Consider the following 16,106-nt stretch of genomic DNA (forward strand, 5'->3'; position numbering starts at 1 on the left):
TATTCACATGTGTAAAAAAAAAAAGTAAAAAAAATTCCCCCCCCAAAAAAATGCAAAAAAAATAAAAATACATTGTTCCTATAACTACATTTCTTTATCTAAATGAAAAAAAAAACCACAATAAAAGTACACATATTTAGTATCGCGGCGTCCGTAGCGACCCGACCTATAAAACTGTCCCACTAGTTAACCCCTTCAGTGAACACCGTAAAAAAAATTAAAAAAAACGAGGCAAAAAACAATGCTTTATTATCATACCGCCAAACAAAAAGTGGAATAACACACGATCAAAAAGACGGATATAAATAACCATGGTACCGCTGAAAACGTCATCTTGTCCCGCAAAAAACGAGCTGCCATACAGCGTCATCAAAGAATAAAGAAAAAAGTTATAGTCCTCTGAATAAAGCGATGCAAAAATAATTTTTTCTTCTATAAAATAGTTTTTATCGTATAAAAGCACCAAAACATAAAAAATGATATAAATGAGGTATCGCTGTAATCGTACTGACCCGAAAAATAAAACTGCTTTATCCATTTTACCAAACGTGGAACGGTATAAACGCCTCCCCCAAAAGAAATTCATGAATAGCTGGTTTTTGGTCATTCTGCCTCACAAAAATCGGAATAAAAAGCGATCAAAAAATGTCACGTGCCCGAAAATATTACCAATAAAAACGTCAACTCGTCCCGCAGAAAACAAGACCTCACATGACTCTGTGGACCAAAATATGGAAAAATTATAGCTCTCAAAATGTGGTAACGCAAAAAATATTTTTTGCAATAAAAAGCGTCTTTCAGTGTGTGACGGCTGCCAATCATAAAAATCTGCTAAAAAACCTGCTATAAAAGTAAATCAACCCCCCTTCATCACCTTCTTAGTTAGCGAAAAATTTAATTTAAAAAATGTATTTATTTCCATTTTCCCGTTAGGGTTAGGGCTAGGGTTAGAGCAAGGGTTAGGGTTGGGGCTAAAGTTAGGGTTAGGATTACATTTACGTTTGGGAATAGGGTTGGGATTAGGGTTAGGGGTGTCTCAGGGTTAGGGATGTGTTTGGATTAGGGTTTCAGTTATAATTGGGGAATTTCCACTGTTTAGGCACATCAGGAGTGAATGATTTATTATCAGATGCTTTCAGTAGGGGATTAATATCTAAAAATGAAAGGGACATTATGACACAGAAGACATTAACAATACTAGTGTTTTATACCCTCCCTAAAGTGCACAAGGGTCTCTCACCCCTAAAAGGTAGACCGATCGTTATAGGGGGACCCCAACGTCATTTTTTTTGGGGGGGTCCCCCTATTTTTATAGCCAGTAAAGGCAAAATATACAGCTGCGGGCTGATATTAATAGCCTGGAAAGATCTATGGGTATTAACCCCTTCCCAGGCTACAAACATTGGTCCCCCAGTCGCTGGCTTTCCCTCACTGGCGCCATTTTTTTTTTAAATTTTTTTTTTTTTTTTTTTTTTTTTTTTAAATTAAACATATTTCTTTTAAGGCCGGGGTGCCACTTGTGAGAAACTCACACGAGTCTCTCGCCTCAATACCCTTCACTACCGCTGGCACTCGGGACCGGAGAGTTCAGCTACATAGAAATACATGCAGCCGCACACTCCGGTCCCGAGTGCTGGCGGCAGTGCCGGGTATTGAGGTGCGAGACTCATGCGAGTTTCTTCCAAGTGTGACCCCGGCCTAACGCGGATTTTGTGTGTGTGTGTCTTTATTTAAGGCCGTTATCACACATGCGAGAAACTCGGATGAGTCTCGCATCTTCATACCCGGCACTGTCGCCGGCACTCAGGAGTGGAGCATGCGGATGCATAGAAATACATGCAACAGCACGCTCTGCTCCCGAGTGCCGTCAGCAGTGCCGGGTATTAAGATGCGAGGCTCGTCCGAGTTTCTCGCATGTGTGAGAATGGCCTTAAATAAAGACACACACACTCGGGACCGGAGTGTGCGGCTGCATGTATTTCTATGTAGCTGAACGCTCTGGTCCCGAGTGCCGGCGGTAGTGAAGGGTATTGAGGCGAGAGACTCGTGTGAGTTTCTCGCAAGTGGGACCCCGGCCTTGAAAGAAATATGTTTAATTGAAAAAAAAAAATGGCGCCAGTGAGGGAAAGCCAGCGACTGGGGGACCAATGTTTGTAGCCTGGGAAGGGGTTAATACCCATAGATCTTTCCAGGCTATTAATATCAGCCCGCAGCTGTATATTTTGCCTTTACTGGCTATAAAAATAGGGCGACCCCCCCCCCCAAAAAATGACGTTGGGGTCCCCCTATAACGATCGGTCTACCTTTTAGGGGTGAGATCCCGGCCTAACTCTTTATATACCATTTTATTATTATAGAACTATCTATCTATCTCTGTGTGTAAACATTATTCTTCAATGGATTATGTAAATGAAGAGGTTAGACAAGAAATGACATCACAATTATTTTTTTGGCATATCTTTATGTAGCTTAGGCTGCGTTTCCACGGTCAGGAAACGCTGCGGGTTTGACGCTGCGTAGAACAGCAGCATCAAACCCGCAGCGTCCAGATGTTACAGCATAGTGTAGGGGATTTCACGAAATCCTGTCTCCACTGTGCGTTAAGGCTACGTTCACATTTGCGTTGGGCGACGCAACGCACAACGCAAACAAAAACGCAACAAAACGCACGCTAAAACGCTGCGTTTTGCGACGCATGCGTCCTTTTTTGCCGAAAGTTGGACGCAAAAAAAATGCAACTTGCTGCGTTTTCTGCGCCCAACGCTTGCGGCCAAAAAAACGCATGCATCGCAAAACGCAGCACAACGCATGTCCATGAGCCCCCATGTTATATATAGGGGCGCATGACGCATGCGGCGGCGCTGCGGCTCCCGACGCTACGGCGCCGAACGCTAATGTGAACGTAGACTAAAACACGCAGGCGGCAGACCTGCGTAAACGGACATGCAGCGCGTCTTTTCAGCACACAGCATAAGGGTATGTTTCCACGATCAGGATTTGCTCAGGATTTGATGCAGGTAAAATCTGCACCAAATGTGCACCTGAGGTCACTGGCAGGTCACCTCTGTTTTTGATGCGGATTTGTGTGTGTTTTTGCAGGCTAAATAAAGATACACAAAAAAAAGAATTGTGATGTCATTTCTTGTCCAACCTCTTAATTTAGGCTGGTTTCACACTTGCGTTTTGATCTGCAGCGTTTTAAAAAAAAACGCAGGTGGTGAAAAAACGCATGTAAACGCATGCAAACGCTGCGTTTTTTAAACGCATGCGTTTTCGTATGCGTTAAAAAAAACGTGGCGTTTTGCCACGTTTACATGCGTTTTTTCCAGCGTTTGCGTTTTTGAAACGCAAGCTGAGAAGTGTGACAGCTGCCAATCATCAAAATCAACTAGAAAACCCACTAAAAATAGAAATAGCTAGGATTAGGGTTAGGATCCCTAGTGTTAGGGGTAGGATTAGGGGTAGGGTTAGGATCCCTAGTGTTAGGGGTAGGATTAGGGGTAGGGTTAGGGGTAGGATTAGGGTTAGGATCCCTAGTGTTAGGTGTAGGATTAGGGGTAGGGTTAGGGGTAGGGTTAGGGGTAGGGTTAGGATCCCTAGTGTTAGGGGTAGGGTTAGGGTTTGGATCCCGTTATCACCTTGATGGTGGGGGGTGGCTTTTCATTGTGTTTTCTGTTTTTTTTCTATGAAAACGCATGCGTTTAAAACGCAACCAAACGCATGTGCTTAAAAATGCATGCGTTTACATAGACAGCAATACGTTTTTTTGCGGCAAAAAAAACGCCTCTAGAAATTACTACATGTTGCATTTCTGCGGCAGAACGCATGCAGCAAAAAAACGCATGCGTCGTTAAACGCGGCCAAACGCGTACAAAAAAACACATGCGTTTTTAATGTTAAACATAGGGAAAAAAACGCATGCGTTTTTTGCAGTACAAACGCTGCAGATCAAAACGCAAGTGTGAAACCAGCCTTACATACTCCATTGAAGAATAATGTTTATGCAGCGCCCCAGAGTCCTGGCCGTTGCAGTATTCGCTCTTCCACCAGGGGGAGTGATGGTACGTCTGATGGCACTAAAGGAGTTCACCTGACCAGGTATCACAGTCACACACTACACTTCACACTCCGGCCACCAGGGGGAGCAAAAGGTTCTATGTATTAGGCCACTCCTCACACTCGGGTAAAACTCGGGGTTGGATAGGAAGTCAGTCAGAAAGCTACCTGGGTTCGAGCCAGAGAAGACCTGTCAGGCAGACAGGGAGAGAAGGAGGAACATCTGAGCTGCAGACAGAGGTCCCTGTCAGGGGTGGGATCCTGGCAGAGACTTAGCAAGAGATAGAACGTTACGGAGCTGCGCCTGCACCCCATTGCGGCAACATCCTAAGAAAGGACAAGAAGCGGAGTATATTGTGGAGAAGTGAGAAACAAGATCACAGCACAAGGAGATAATACCGGGAGGAGTTCTGCCTTAAGATCGGCAACATCCTTCTGAGGCGCGTAGCCGGTGGCCGGAACACCGAGGGAGTAATAGGCTCTACGCATTACTTCAAACTACGGCAGGACAGTTAATTCCAAGTTGGCTGCCCAACCTTAAACATAATGAAGACAACAGAGGCAAATTGTGGGAGAGGGGCGTCTCTAGGGTCCCTATAAAATAGCTCCAGGCCTTCCCCGTCATACGGGTCGTCCTATCCATATCATCTGGGGGACGTAGAGAGAGAATATCAGAAACATACACGACAGTTGTGAGGACTATCCCGTGGTGCTTAGCAGGGAGGTACTACAGCACACAGGCGCTGGTAGGAAGGCACTGATTTCCACCTGCAAAGGGAACTCTGGATGTGCCTTCGGACCGGCCGGATTCAGCCAGCCCTGTTAGCAGTGCTCTGGATTTTGGATGCTGAAGTCTTCATTAAAGAGGAAAAGAGACTGCAACCCTGTGTCCTCGTCATTTACTGCAACCTACACCATCATCATCTACCTTACTGGGAAGCCCTGGGGACACACTTCACCTGTGGGAAGGTATTCCATCTAGCTGCCATAACATCACCCCAGCGGACCCCTAAGCAGCGTCGGTCACCCTGACCGAACACCACAGGTGGCGTCACGAACACCGTACAAACAACTAACTACACCTTTAATTGGGCGCCCCTTAGCAGGGCCACGGACCGGGTCGGGCCACCGTGACATCCCCAGAACCGAGACAGAAGGGACCCGGTACCGAGTACCCCACTGCCCTGTGCCTGGGGGCGATCCATTTACACACACAGATCGATATGATAGATGGATACAATAGATAGATACGATAGACATCTATCGTATCTATCTATCATATCTATCGATCGATCTATCTATAGTATTTATCTATTATCTATCGATATATCTATTATCTTCCGATATATCTATCTATGAATATATCTATCGATATATAGATACATCGACAGATAGATAATAGATAGATACGATAAATAGATACGATAAATGGATCACACATGCGAGAAACTCGAACGAGTCTCGCATCTTAATACCCGGCACTGCCGCCGTCACTTGGGACCAGAGTGTGCGGCTGCATGTATTTTTATGCAGCTGAATGCTCGGGTCCCGAGTGCCCACGGCAGTATTGACCTCGGCCTTAATTCAATGTTTAATTAAATAAAAAATACAAAAAAAAATGGTGCCATAGAGGGAAAGCCAGCGACTGTGGGACCGATGTTTGTAGCCTGGGAAGGGATTAATACCCATGGAGCTTCCAGGCTATGAATATCAGCCCGCAGCTGTGTGCGTAGCCTTTACTGGCTATAAATATAGGGGACCCCCAAAAAAATGACGTGGGGTCCCCCTATAATTTATAGCTAGAAAGGCTACGCACACAGCTGCGGGCTGATATTCATAGCCTAGAGACGGACCATGGATATTGGCCCCTCCTGGCTGCAAATACCAGCCAGCAGCCGCCCCATAAATGGCGCATCTGTAAGATGCGCCAATTCCGGTGCTTAGCCTCTCTCTTCCCACTCTCAAGTAGCGATGGGATATGGGGTAATAAGGGGTTAATGTCACCTTGCTAATGCTAATTACACAATTATTTTTGTTCACAATGATGGATCTGTGAAGTAGAGGTCCCCTTACATGACAGTACAGTCAGGGGGACTGCCCGGCTATCTTCTACATATAGAGTTTTCCGTCTCTCCACGGACAGATATTAGTGGGGAGGCGGGAGGAAAGGTACAAGGATCAAGCTGTTTGATTTCAACATGCCCAATCCTTTATTCTACCGCAGACTTACCAGCGAGGACCTCTCCGGGATCGGCTCATTCTTCAGGGCATGCAAAGCTTTCAGTGCTGCATTGTGTCGAGCTGCCTGGCGAGTTTTTCCTTCTCCGTAAAAATCACTGTTTCCCACAGTTAGCTGAACGTAAAACGTCTTAAGCATTGGGCAGAGGTACCTAAGAGATATAGGAAGAGAATGATTTTACTTACATCGGCACAAACAAATATACCAAAAAACAAACAAAACCAAAATCGCAGCGTGCAGTAGGCATGACCTATACCCAGTGAGAACTGTGCCATTGTCACAAGGACCCCTTAGGCCACGTGCACTCGCTAGGTGTTTGGTGAGGGGTTTTTACCTCTAGTTTTGGCTTACAAATACTGGAGTGCGTAAAAAAAATGCAGAAGTGGTGCACGGGTTTCTATTATACTGTCCCAGTCCTGAATTTGGATAAAAATACTGCAGGTAAAAAACTCAATTACTCAACGTGTGAATTTGGCCTAAGACATTAGGATCAGGTAAACCTGACCAATGTGTCAGTATGGAGGTTCCCAACTCTCCAAGTACAATTGCAACTGCTGATCCTTTAGTCTCTATGGGAGAAAATCCGTCATCAGAGGAGTCCAGCAGGTGCGCACTCCATTCCCGCCATTAAAAACACAAGCAAGCTCGCCTTGTATATGGCCAGCTAAGAGTGCTCTTACACTGGCAGATTATCAGGAGCAAGCGTTTCTTGGAGTGCTCATTCCCGATAATCAGGTAGTGCAAACAGACTGCCAATTTGTTAGGTGGCATGATTTTTAAGCGCAGCTAAAAATCATTGTTCTGGTCGGCATATCGGCCAGACATTCGCTGTGATCATATATAAGCAAGCGTTCCACGACAATGGAAGTGTGGCTGGCCCCTTAACAGGCTACTAAATGATTGCCTGCATGTGGCTCCTTTACATGATCGCAAAAAGTGGATTTATTATTATTATTTATTGTTATAGCGCCATTTATTCCATGGCGCTTTACATGTGAGGAGGGGTATGCATAATAAAAACAAGTACAATATTCTTAAACAATACAAGTCATAACTGGTACAGGAGGAGTGAGGACCCTGCCCGCGAGGGCTCACAATCTACAAGGGATGGGTGAGGATACAGTAGGTGAGGATACAGCTGGTCGTGCAGCGGTTTGGTTGATCGGTGGTTACTGCAGGTTGTATGCTTGTCGGAAGAGGTGGGTCTTCAGGTTCTTTTTGAAGATTTCGATGGTAGGCGAGAGTCTGATGTGTTGTGGTAGAGGGTTCCAGAGTAGGGGTGATACGCGAGAGAAATCTTGTATACGATTGTGGGAAGAGGAGGTAAGAGGGGAGTAGAGAAGGAGATCTTGTGAGGATCGAAGGTTGCGTGTAGGTAAGTACCGGGAGACGAGGTCACAGATGTATGGAGGAGACAGGTTGTGGATGGCTTTGTACGTCATGGTTAGGGTTTTGTAGTGGAGTCTCTGGGCAATGGGGAGCCAGTGAAGGGATTGACAGAGGGGAGAGGCCGGGGAATAGCGGGCGGACAGGTGGATTAGTCGGGCAGCAGAGTTTAGAATAGATTGGAGGGGTGCGAGAGTGTTAGAGGGGAGGCCACAGAGCAGGAGGTTGCAGTAGTCAAGGCGAGAGATGATGAGTGCATGGACTAGGGTTTTTGCAGATTCTTGGGTGAGGAATGTACGGATTCGTGAAATATTTTTGAGTTGAAGTCGGCAGGAAGTGGAAAGGGCTTGGATATGTGGTTTGAAGGAGAGATCAGCGTCAAGGATTACCCCGAGGCAGCGAGCTTGTGGGACTGGGGAGAGTGGGCAGCCATTTACTGTAATGGATAGGTTCTTGGGGGGGTCGCGTGAGATGGGGAAAGATGATGAATTCTGTTTTGTCCATGTTAAGTTTCAGAAATCTAGCAGAGAAGGATGAAATAGCGGATGGACATTGAGGGATTCTGGTTAGTAGGGAGGTGATATCTGGTCCAGAGATGTAGATCTGTGTGTCATCAGCATAGAGGTGATACTGAAAGCCATGAGATTCTATGAGCTGTCTCAGGCCAAAGGTGTAAATGGAGAAGAGCAGGGGCCCTAGGACTGAACCTTGTGGGACTCCGACAGATAGGGGGCGAGGTGAGGAGGTGGTGTGTGAGTGGGAGACGCTGAAGGTCCGGTCTGTTAGGTATGATGAGATCCAGGATAGGGCCAAGTCTGTGATGCCAAGGGATGAGAGGGTCTGTAATAGGGAATGGTCCACTGTGTCAAAGGCAGCCGACAGGTCGAGGAGGAGGACAGAGTAGTGTCGCTTGCTCTTGGCGTTAAAGAGGTCATTGGTGACCTTAGTTAGGGCAGTTTCAGTGGAGTGGTGTGACCGGAAGCCAGATTGTAAGCGGTCAAAGAGGGAGCAAGAAGAGAGATGGGAGGACAGTTCAAGGTAGACGTATTGTTCCAGTAGTTTGGAGGCATAAGGGAGAAGTGATATAGGGCGATAGCTAGATACAGAGGATGTGTCAAGAGAAGGCTTTTTGAGGATAGGTGCGATTGAGGCATGTTTAAAGCTTGAGGGGAAAACACCAGTTGTTAGTGATAGGTTGAAGAGATGGGTTAGGGTTGGGATGAAGTGGGATGGGAGCGGGTCAAGTGCACAGGTGGTGAGATGCGATCGTGAGAGTAGAGTGGAGAGTTGATCTCCTGTAATGGTGGAGAAGTTGGTTTTGGAGGTGGAGGGCTGGGAAGTCAGGAGGAAGGGCTCTGGGGGTTTTTGACCAAAACTGTCTCTGGTGTTATGGAATGCAATATAATACAAATATATATATATATATATACATATATATATATATATACACATACACACATATACATACACACACACACACGCACATGTATACACACACATACATATGTACATACATAGGGTTTTTTAAGTTTTTAATCTTAAACCAAAAAAAAAATATCATTAGCCAAGTTAGCAAGTTAGATAATCTAACAAAACAGAAAACCCCAAAAGATTTATCTAAAGACCAATAATATATCCTACCGCAACCCTTCAGAAAGATAAGTCTACACATGTGGTCTTATCCAAGGGACACTGAGAAAACCATTTTCCTCCCTCCTACATCTGCAAGCATTATTACAAGAATCCAAAACACTCCGGTTATAAAATAAATCAAAGCAAAGCTGGAGCCGCTCAATATAAGCCAAACAATGTAGACAATGAAAGTAATGGGTATAAATGTCTCCTCTGGACCCCAGTGAGATGACTCCAATTAATCAATATGAGAAGGCTGCATTTTTACACACCCAACATCGAATGGAGTAAATTAAAAGTACTATTGTAGTGCAAAAAAAAAAATAATTTTTTTTTAAATAATAATAATAATATAATATTAATATATATATATATATATATATATATATATATACACATACATACATACATATACATACATACAGTGGGGATAAAAAGTATTTAGTCAGTCAGCAATAGTGCAAGTTCTACCACTTAAAAGATGAGAGGCGTCTGTAATTTACATCATAGGTAGACCTCAACTATGGGAGGCAAACGGAGAACAAAAAATCCAGAAAGTCACATTGTCTGTTTTTTTATCATTTTATTTGCATGTTATGGTGGAAAATAAGTATTTGGTCAGAAACAAACAATCAAGATTTCTGGCTCTCACAGACCTGTAACTTCTTCTTTAAGAGTCTCCTCTTTCCTCCACTCATTACCTGTAGTAATGGCACCTGTTTAAACTTGTTATCAGTATAAAAAGACACCTGTGCACACCCTCAAACAGTCTGACTCCAAACTCCACTATGGTGAAGACCAAAGAGCTGTAAAGGACACCAGAAACAAAATTGTAGCCCTGCACCAAGCTGGGAAGACTGAATCTGCAATAGCCAACCAGCTTGGAGTGAAGAAATCAACAGTGGGAGCAATAATTAGAAAATGGAAGACATTCAAGACCACTGATAATCTCCCTCGATCTGGGGCTCCATGCAAAATCCCACCCCGTGGGGTCAGAATGATCACAAGAACGGTGAGCAAAAATCCCAGAACCACGCGGGGGGACCTAGTGAATGAACTGCAGAGAGCTGGGACCAATGTAACAAGGCCTACCATAAGTAACACACTACGCCACCATGGACTCAGATCCTGCAGTGCCAGATGTGTCCCACTGCTTAAGCCAGTACATGTCCGGGCCCGTCTGAAGTTTGCTAGAGAGCATTTGGATGATCCAGAGGAGTTTTGGGAGATTGTCCTATGGTCTGATGAAACCAAACTGGAACTGTTTGGTAGAAACACAACTTGTCGTGTTTGGAGGAAAAAGAATACTGAGTTGCATCCATCAAACACCATACCTACTGTAAAGCATGGTGGTGGAAACATCATGCTTTGGGGCTGTTTCTCTGCAAAGGGGCCAGGACGACTGATCCGGGTACATGAAAGAATGAATGGGGCCATGTATCGTGAGATTTTGAGTGCAAACCTCCTTCCATCAGCAAGGGCATTGAAGATGAAACGTGGCTGGGTCTTTCAACATGACAATGATCCAAAGCACACCGCCAGGGCAACAAAGGAGTGGCTTCGTAAGAAGCATTTCAAGGTCCTGGAGTGGCTAGCCAGTCTCCAGATCTCAACCCTATAGAAAACCTTTGGAGGGAGTTGAAAGTCCGTGTTGCCAAGCGAAAAGCCAAAACCATCACTGCTCTAGAGGAGATCTGCATGGAGAAATGGGCCAACATACCAACAACAGTGTGTGGCAACCTTGTGAAGACTTACAGAAAACGTTTGACCTCTGTCATTGCCAACAAAGGATATATTACAAAGTATTGAGATGAAATTTTGTTTCTGACCAAATACTTATTTTCCACCATAATATGCAAATAAAATGATAAAAAAAACAGACAATGTGATTTTCTGGATTTTTTGTTTCTCAGTTTGTCTCCCATAGTTGAGGTCTACCTATGATGTAAATTACAGACGCCTCTCATCTTTTTAAGTGGTGGAACTTGCACTATTGCTGAATGACTAAATACTTTTTTGCCCCACTGTGTGTGTGTGTGTGTGTGTGTGTGTGTGTGTGTGTGTGTGTGTGTGTGTGTGTGTGTGTATGTATGTATATATATATATATATATATATATATATATATATATATATATATATATATATATTTATATATATTAAATTAAGAAATAGCTGTTTTTACGGATGGATGAAGAAAAAATAGATAAAGCTTCTCATATTCTTTGATATGTTAAACACAGACAACCCACAGGTGCCATCCCATGCCACGTACATGTTTTCGGGGCCCCATAGACTTGCATTGACCCGATCTCATTCATGTTCCCGGAATAACACAGATGTGAACAGCAGCAAAAATAATGGTTAAAAGTTAGAACCATAAAAAAATAAAAACAGGGGTACAACATGGATGTCTGAATGAGGCACAAGACTGATACTTATGGGGGAGGATAAGTGATGCTGCATCGACAATAGATGCGACATGTGGCTCCTGCAGATAACTTGGTGCATAAACACAAACCTGTAATTTCATAATGTTGCGGATTCTTGGTCAATTTGCTTTGGAGTCCGGGCCATTGGCGCTTGGTAAATGTTTTTTGTTTTTCACACTAAATTGTGGAAGATTTTCGATAACTACATATTTGCTTCGCTTTGGTTATGTTCACACGTGGCATCTTTGCAGCATTTTTCTGCAACCAAAACCTTCACTCTTGGCAGTAAAAACACTGCATATAAAGCGCAGCAGATAGATGGGAGGATTACCTGTGTGATTTATCTACAGTACATGTTTGTAAAGCTAGTTTAGTCACCAGTAGTTTTGTAATTTTTTTTTTTTAAGATTAAAAACTGCGAGCTTGAGTTTTCTGAAATCTCATAGGTGTTGCTGGTGATGTAAAACAGCTTATTTTCTACAGATTGAAATGCAGGAAAAAAAAAAAACACTGAAAATGCCACGTGTGAATATAATTAATGTTGCTCATCAGCGTGTAAAGCTAAAATGTGTGGGGACTAGTGATGAGCGAACGTGCTGGGTAAGGTGTTATCTGAGCATGCTTGTGTGCTAATCTAGTGTCTTCAACGTGCTCAAAATATGTATTCGACTCCCCGCGGCTGCATGTCTCGCCGCTGCTTGACATCCACAACATACCAGCATTCCCTGTTTGTTAGGCAATGTCTGCATGTGTTGTGGCTAGTGGCGAGACAGGTAGGTGAGGAGACTAGAACATATTTCGAGAACGCTGAAGACACTTGGTCAGCAGATGAGCATGCTCAGATAACACCTTATCCCAGCATGTTCGCTCAGCAATAGTGGGAACCTCTTCCATAAAGCATTATAAAAGTAAATACTAGGATAACCAACATAAAATGCCATTTAGAAGGGAAAAAACAGCATCTGCACCAGCTGATCACGAAGGAGAATCTCTGACTTGAAGGACAGGGAGATCCCTGTAACATCTCAAATAAAACGGATCTATAGGGCGCACCATACCAGGATAACGTCTGCTTCATCCCAGCTTAACCAGCATGCAATAAATTAGCAGTTCTCAGAGCATATGGCCGTGATTTACCACAGGGTTTACCCTTTAGGCTGCCGTCACACTCGCAGTATTTGGTCAGTATTTTACATCAGTATTTGTAAGCCAAAACCAGGAGTGGGTGATAAATGCAGAAGTGGAGCATATGTTTCTATTATACTTTTCCTCTATTTGTTCCACTCCTGGTTTTGGCTTACAAATACTGATGTAAAATACTGACCAAATACTGCTAGTGTGACGGCAGCCTAACTAGTGTCTTATCAACACTCATCTATTACAGGCCTATTCCGCCGGCACCACCGCGTGCAGCATCGGCAACTACTGACATTAAAGCACCAGAGAAGAAATGTGACGAGGCGTGAAGCCGCCTGCTACAAATCGCTGCTCTTTCGGCCATGTTCCCACAGTGAACTTTTGGTGAATTTTAGATGTTCCAGATTTTCTGCACCTACTATGTATATTAAATTACTCATTGTGTTTGAGTGTTTTCTTAAATGAGTTTTTAATCACAATTATGACTTAGCATTTTATTTTGTCTCGTTAAGGCTAGTTTCACATTTGCATTCAAATCCGCAGCGTTTAATCCGCAACCGCAAATTAAGGAAAAACCGCATGGAAACGCATACAAACGCAGCGTTTTTCAGATACATGCGGTTTAAAAAATGCGGCATTTTCATGCTTTTGTGTTTTTTGTGCGCTTGGTGGAAAATTTTACAGGAGAAAAATCTAGATAACCAGACACTGCCAATGGGACTACAGAGGGCGTATATTATGGGATATCTATATATAGACCCTTGGACTGCTGAAATCTTCAGATTTTGCTATTCTATCCTGTGTCATGATGGATCTTCGCATGGAGAGCTTTTATTTCAACCTGGATTTAAGCATCAAGCTGTTTCTTGCCTGTGCGTTTGCTTGGGAGCAACAAAAAAAAAAAAAAAAAAATCGAGAAAGACAGAGGACACGGCGTCGGCGTTTTTGGCGACACCCCATTATCGAACTCCGTGAGAGCCGTGGAGCCTATCACACGCTGTATGGTGAGCTTGCCAACCCTGACAAATTCCCGGACTAAACCCGGATGTCGCAAGACTCTTTTCGGGATTTGCTTGGTCGTGTCCAAGGAGCCATGACACCCAACTCCGTGGAGCGATTCCTGCAGAGGAATGTCTGCTGGTTACATTAACCCCTTCACCCCCAAGGGTGGTTTGCACGTTAATGACCGGGCCAATTTTTACAATTCTGACCACTGTCCCTTTATGAGGCTATAACTCTGGAACGCTTTGACGGATCTTGGCGATTCTGACATTGTTTTCTCGTGACATATTGTACTTCATGTTAGTGGTAAAATTTATTCGATATAACTTGCGTTTATTTGTGAAAAAAATGGAAATTTGGCGAAAATTATGAAAATTTTGCAATTTTCCAACTTTGAATTTTTATGCCCTTAAATCACAGACATATGTCACGCAAAATACTTAATAAGTAACATTTCCCACATGTCTACTTTACATCAGTACAATTTTGGAACCAAAATTTTTTTTTGTGACGGAGTTATAAGGGTTAAAAGTTAACCAGCAATTTCTCATTTTTACAACACCATTTTTTTTTAGGGACCACATCTCATTTGAAGTCATTTTGAGGGGTCTATATGATAGAAAATACTCAAGTGTGACACCATTCTAAAAACTGCACCCCTAAAGGTGCTCAAAACCACATTCAAGAAGTTTATTAACCCTTCAGGTGTTTCACAGGAATTTTTGGAATGTTTAAATAAAAATGAACATTTAACTTTTTTTCACACAAAATTTATTTCAGCTCCAATTTGTTTTATTTTACCAAGGGTAACAGGAGAAAATGGACCCCCAAAGTTGTTGTATAATTTGTCCTGAGTACGCTGATACCCCATATGTGGGGGTAAACCATTGTTTGGGCGCATGGCAGAGCTTGCAAGGGAAGGAGCGCCATTTGACTTTTCAATGCAAAATTGACTGGAATTGAGATGGGACGCCATGTTGCGTTTGGAGAGCCCCTGATGTGCCTAAACATTGAAACTCCCTACAAGTGACACCATTTTGGAAAGTAGACCCCCTAAGGAACTTATCTAGATGTGTGGTGAGCACTTTGACCCACCAAGTGCTTCACAGAAGTTTATAATGCAGAACCGTAAAAATAAAAAATCATATTTTTTCACAAAAATGATCTTTTCGCCCCCAATTTTTTATTTTCCCAAGGGTAAGAGAAGAAATTGGACCCCAAAAAATGTTGTGCAATTTGTCCTGAGTACGCTGATACCCCATATGTGGGTGTAAACCATTGTTTGGGCGCATGGCAGAGCTTGGAAGGGAAGGAGCGCCATTTGACTTTTCAATGCAAAATTGACTGGAATTGAGATGGGACGCCATGTTGCGTTTGGAGAGCCCCTGATGTGCCTAAACATTGAAACTCCCTACAAGTGACACCATTTTGGAAAGTAGACCCCCTAAGGAACTTATCTAGATGTGTGGTGAGCACTTTGACCCACCAAGTGCTTCACAGAAGTTTATAATGCAGAGCCGTAAAAATAAAAAATCATATTTTTTCACAAAAATGATCTTTTCGCCCCCAATTTTTTATTTTCCCAAGGGTAAGAGAAGAAATTGGACCGCAAAAAATGTTGTGCAATTTGTCCTGAGTACGCTGATACCCCATATGTGGGTGTAAACCATTGTTTGGGCGCATGGCAGAGCTTGGAAGGGAAGGAGCGCCATTTGACTTTTCAATGCAAAATTGACTGGAATTGAGATGGGACGCCATGTTGCGTTTGGAGAGCCCCTGATGTGCCTAAACATTGAAACTCCCTACAAGTGACACCATTTTGGAAAGTAGACCCCCTAAGGAACTTATCTAGATGTGTGGTGAGCACTTTGACCCACCAAGTGCTTCACAGAAGTTTATAATGCAGAGCCGTAAAAATAAAAAATCATATTTTTTCACACAAATGATCTTTTCGCCCCCAATTTTTTATTTTCCCAAGGGTAAGAGAAGAAATTGGACCCCAAAAAATGTTGTGCAATTTGTCCTGAGTACGCTGATACCCCATATGTGGGTGTAAACCATTGTTTGGGCGCATGGCAGAGCTTGGAAGGGAAGGAGCGCCATTTGACTTTTCAATGCAAAATTGACTGGAATTGAGATGGGACGCCATGTTGCGTTTGGAGAGCCCCTGATGTGCCTAAACATTGAAACTCCCTACAAGTGACACCATTTTGGAAAGTAGACC

The 16,106-nt window shown here is 43.5% G+C and overlaps 1 protein-coding gene across 4 annotated transcripts in view; it reads right to left on the reverse strand.

Annotated features, from left to right (window-relative positions):
* Nucleotides 1-16,106, reverse strand: part of STAU2 (staufen double-stranded RNA binding protein 2) — a 702,362-nt gene that overhangs the window by 543,158 nt on the left and 143,098 nt on the right. For all 4 annotated transcript variants that reach the window (XM_077270664.1, XM_077270662.1, XM_077270663.1 and 1 more), the window contains one exon: nt 6,287-6,446. In XM_077270664.1, coding sequence (XP_077126779.1) covers nt 6,287-6,446 — 160 coding nt within the window. The remainder of the gene's footprint in view (nt 1-6,286; nt 6,447-16,106) is intronic.

The sequence above is a fragment of the Ranitomeya variabilis genome, chromosome 6 (genome assembly GCF_051348905.1).
Source record: "Ranitomeya variabilis isolate aRanVar5 chromosome 6, aRanVar5.hap1, whole genome shotgun sequence".
Taxonomy (NCBI): Eukaryota; Metazoa; Chordata; class Amphibia; order Anura; family Dendrobatidae; genus Ranitomeya; species Ranitomeya variabilis.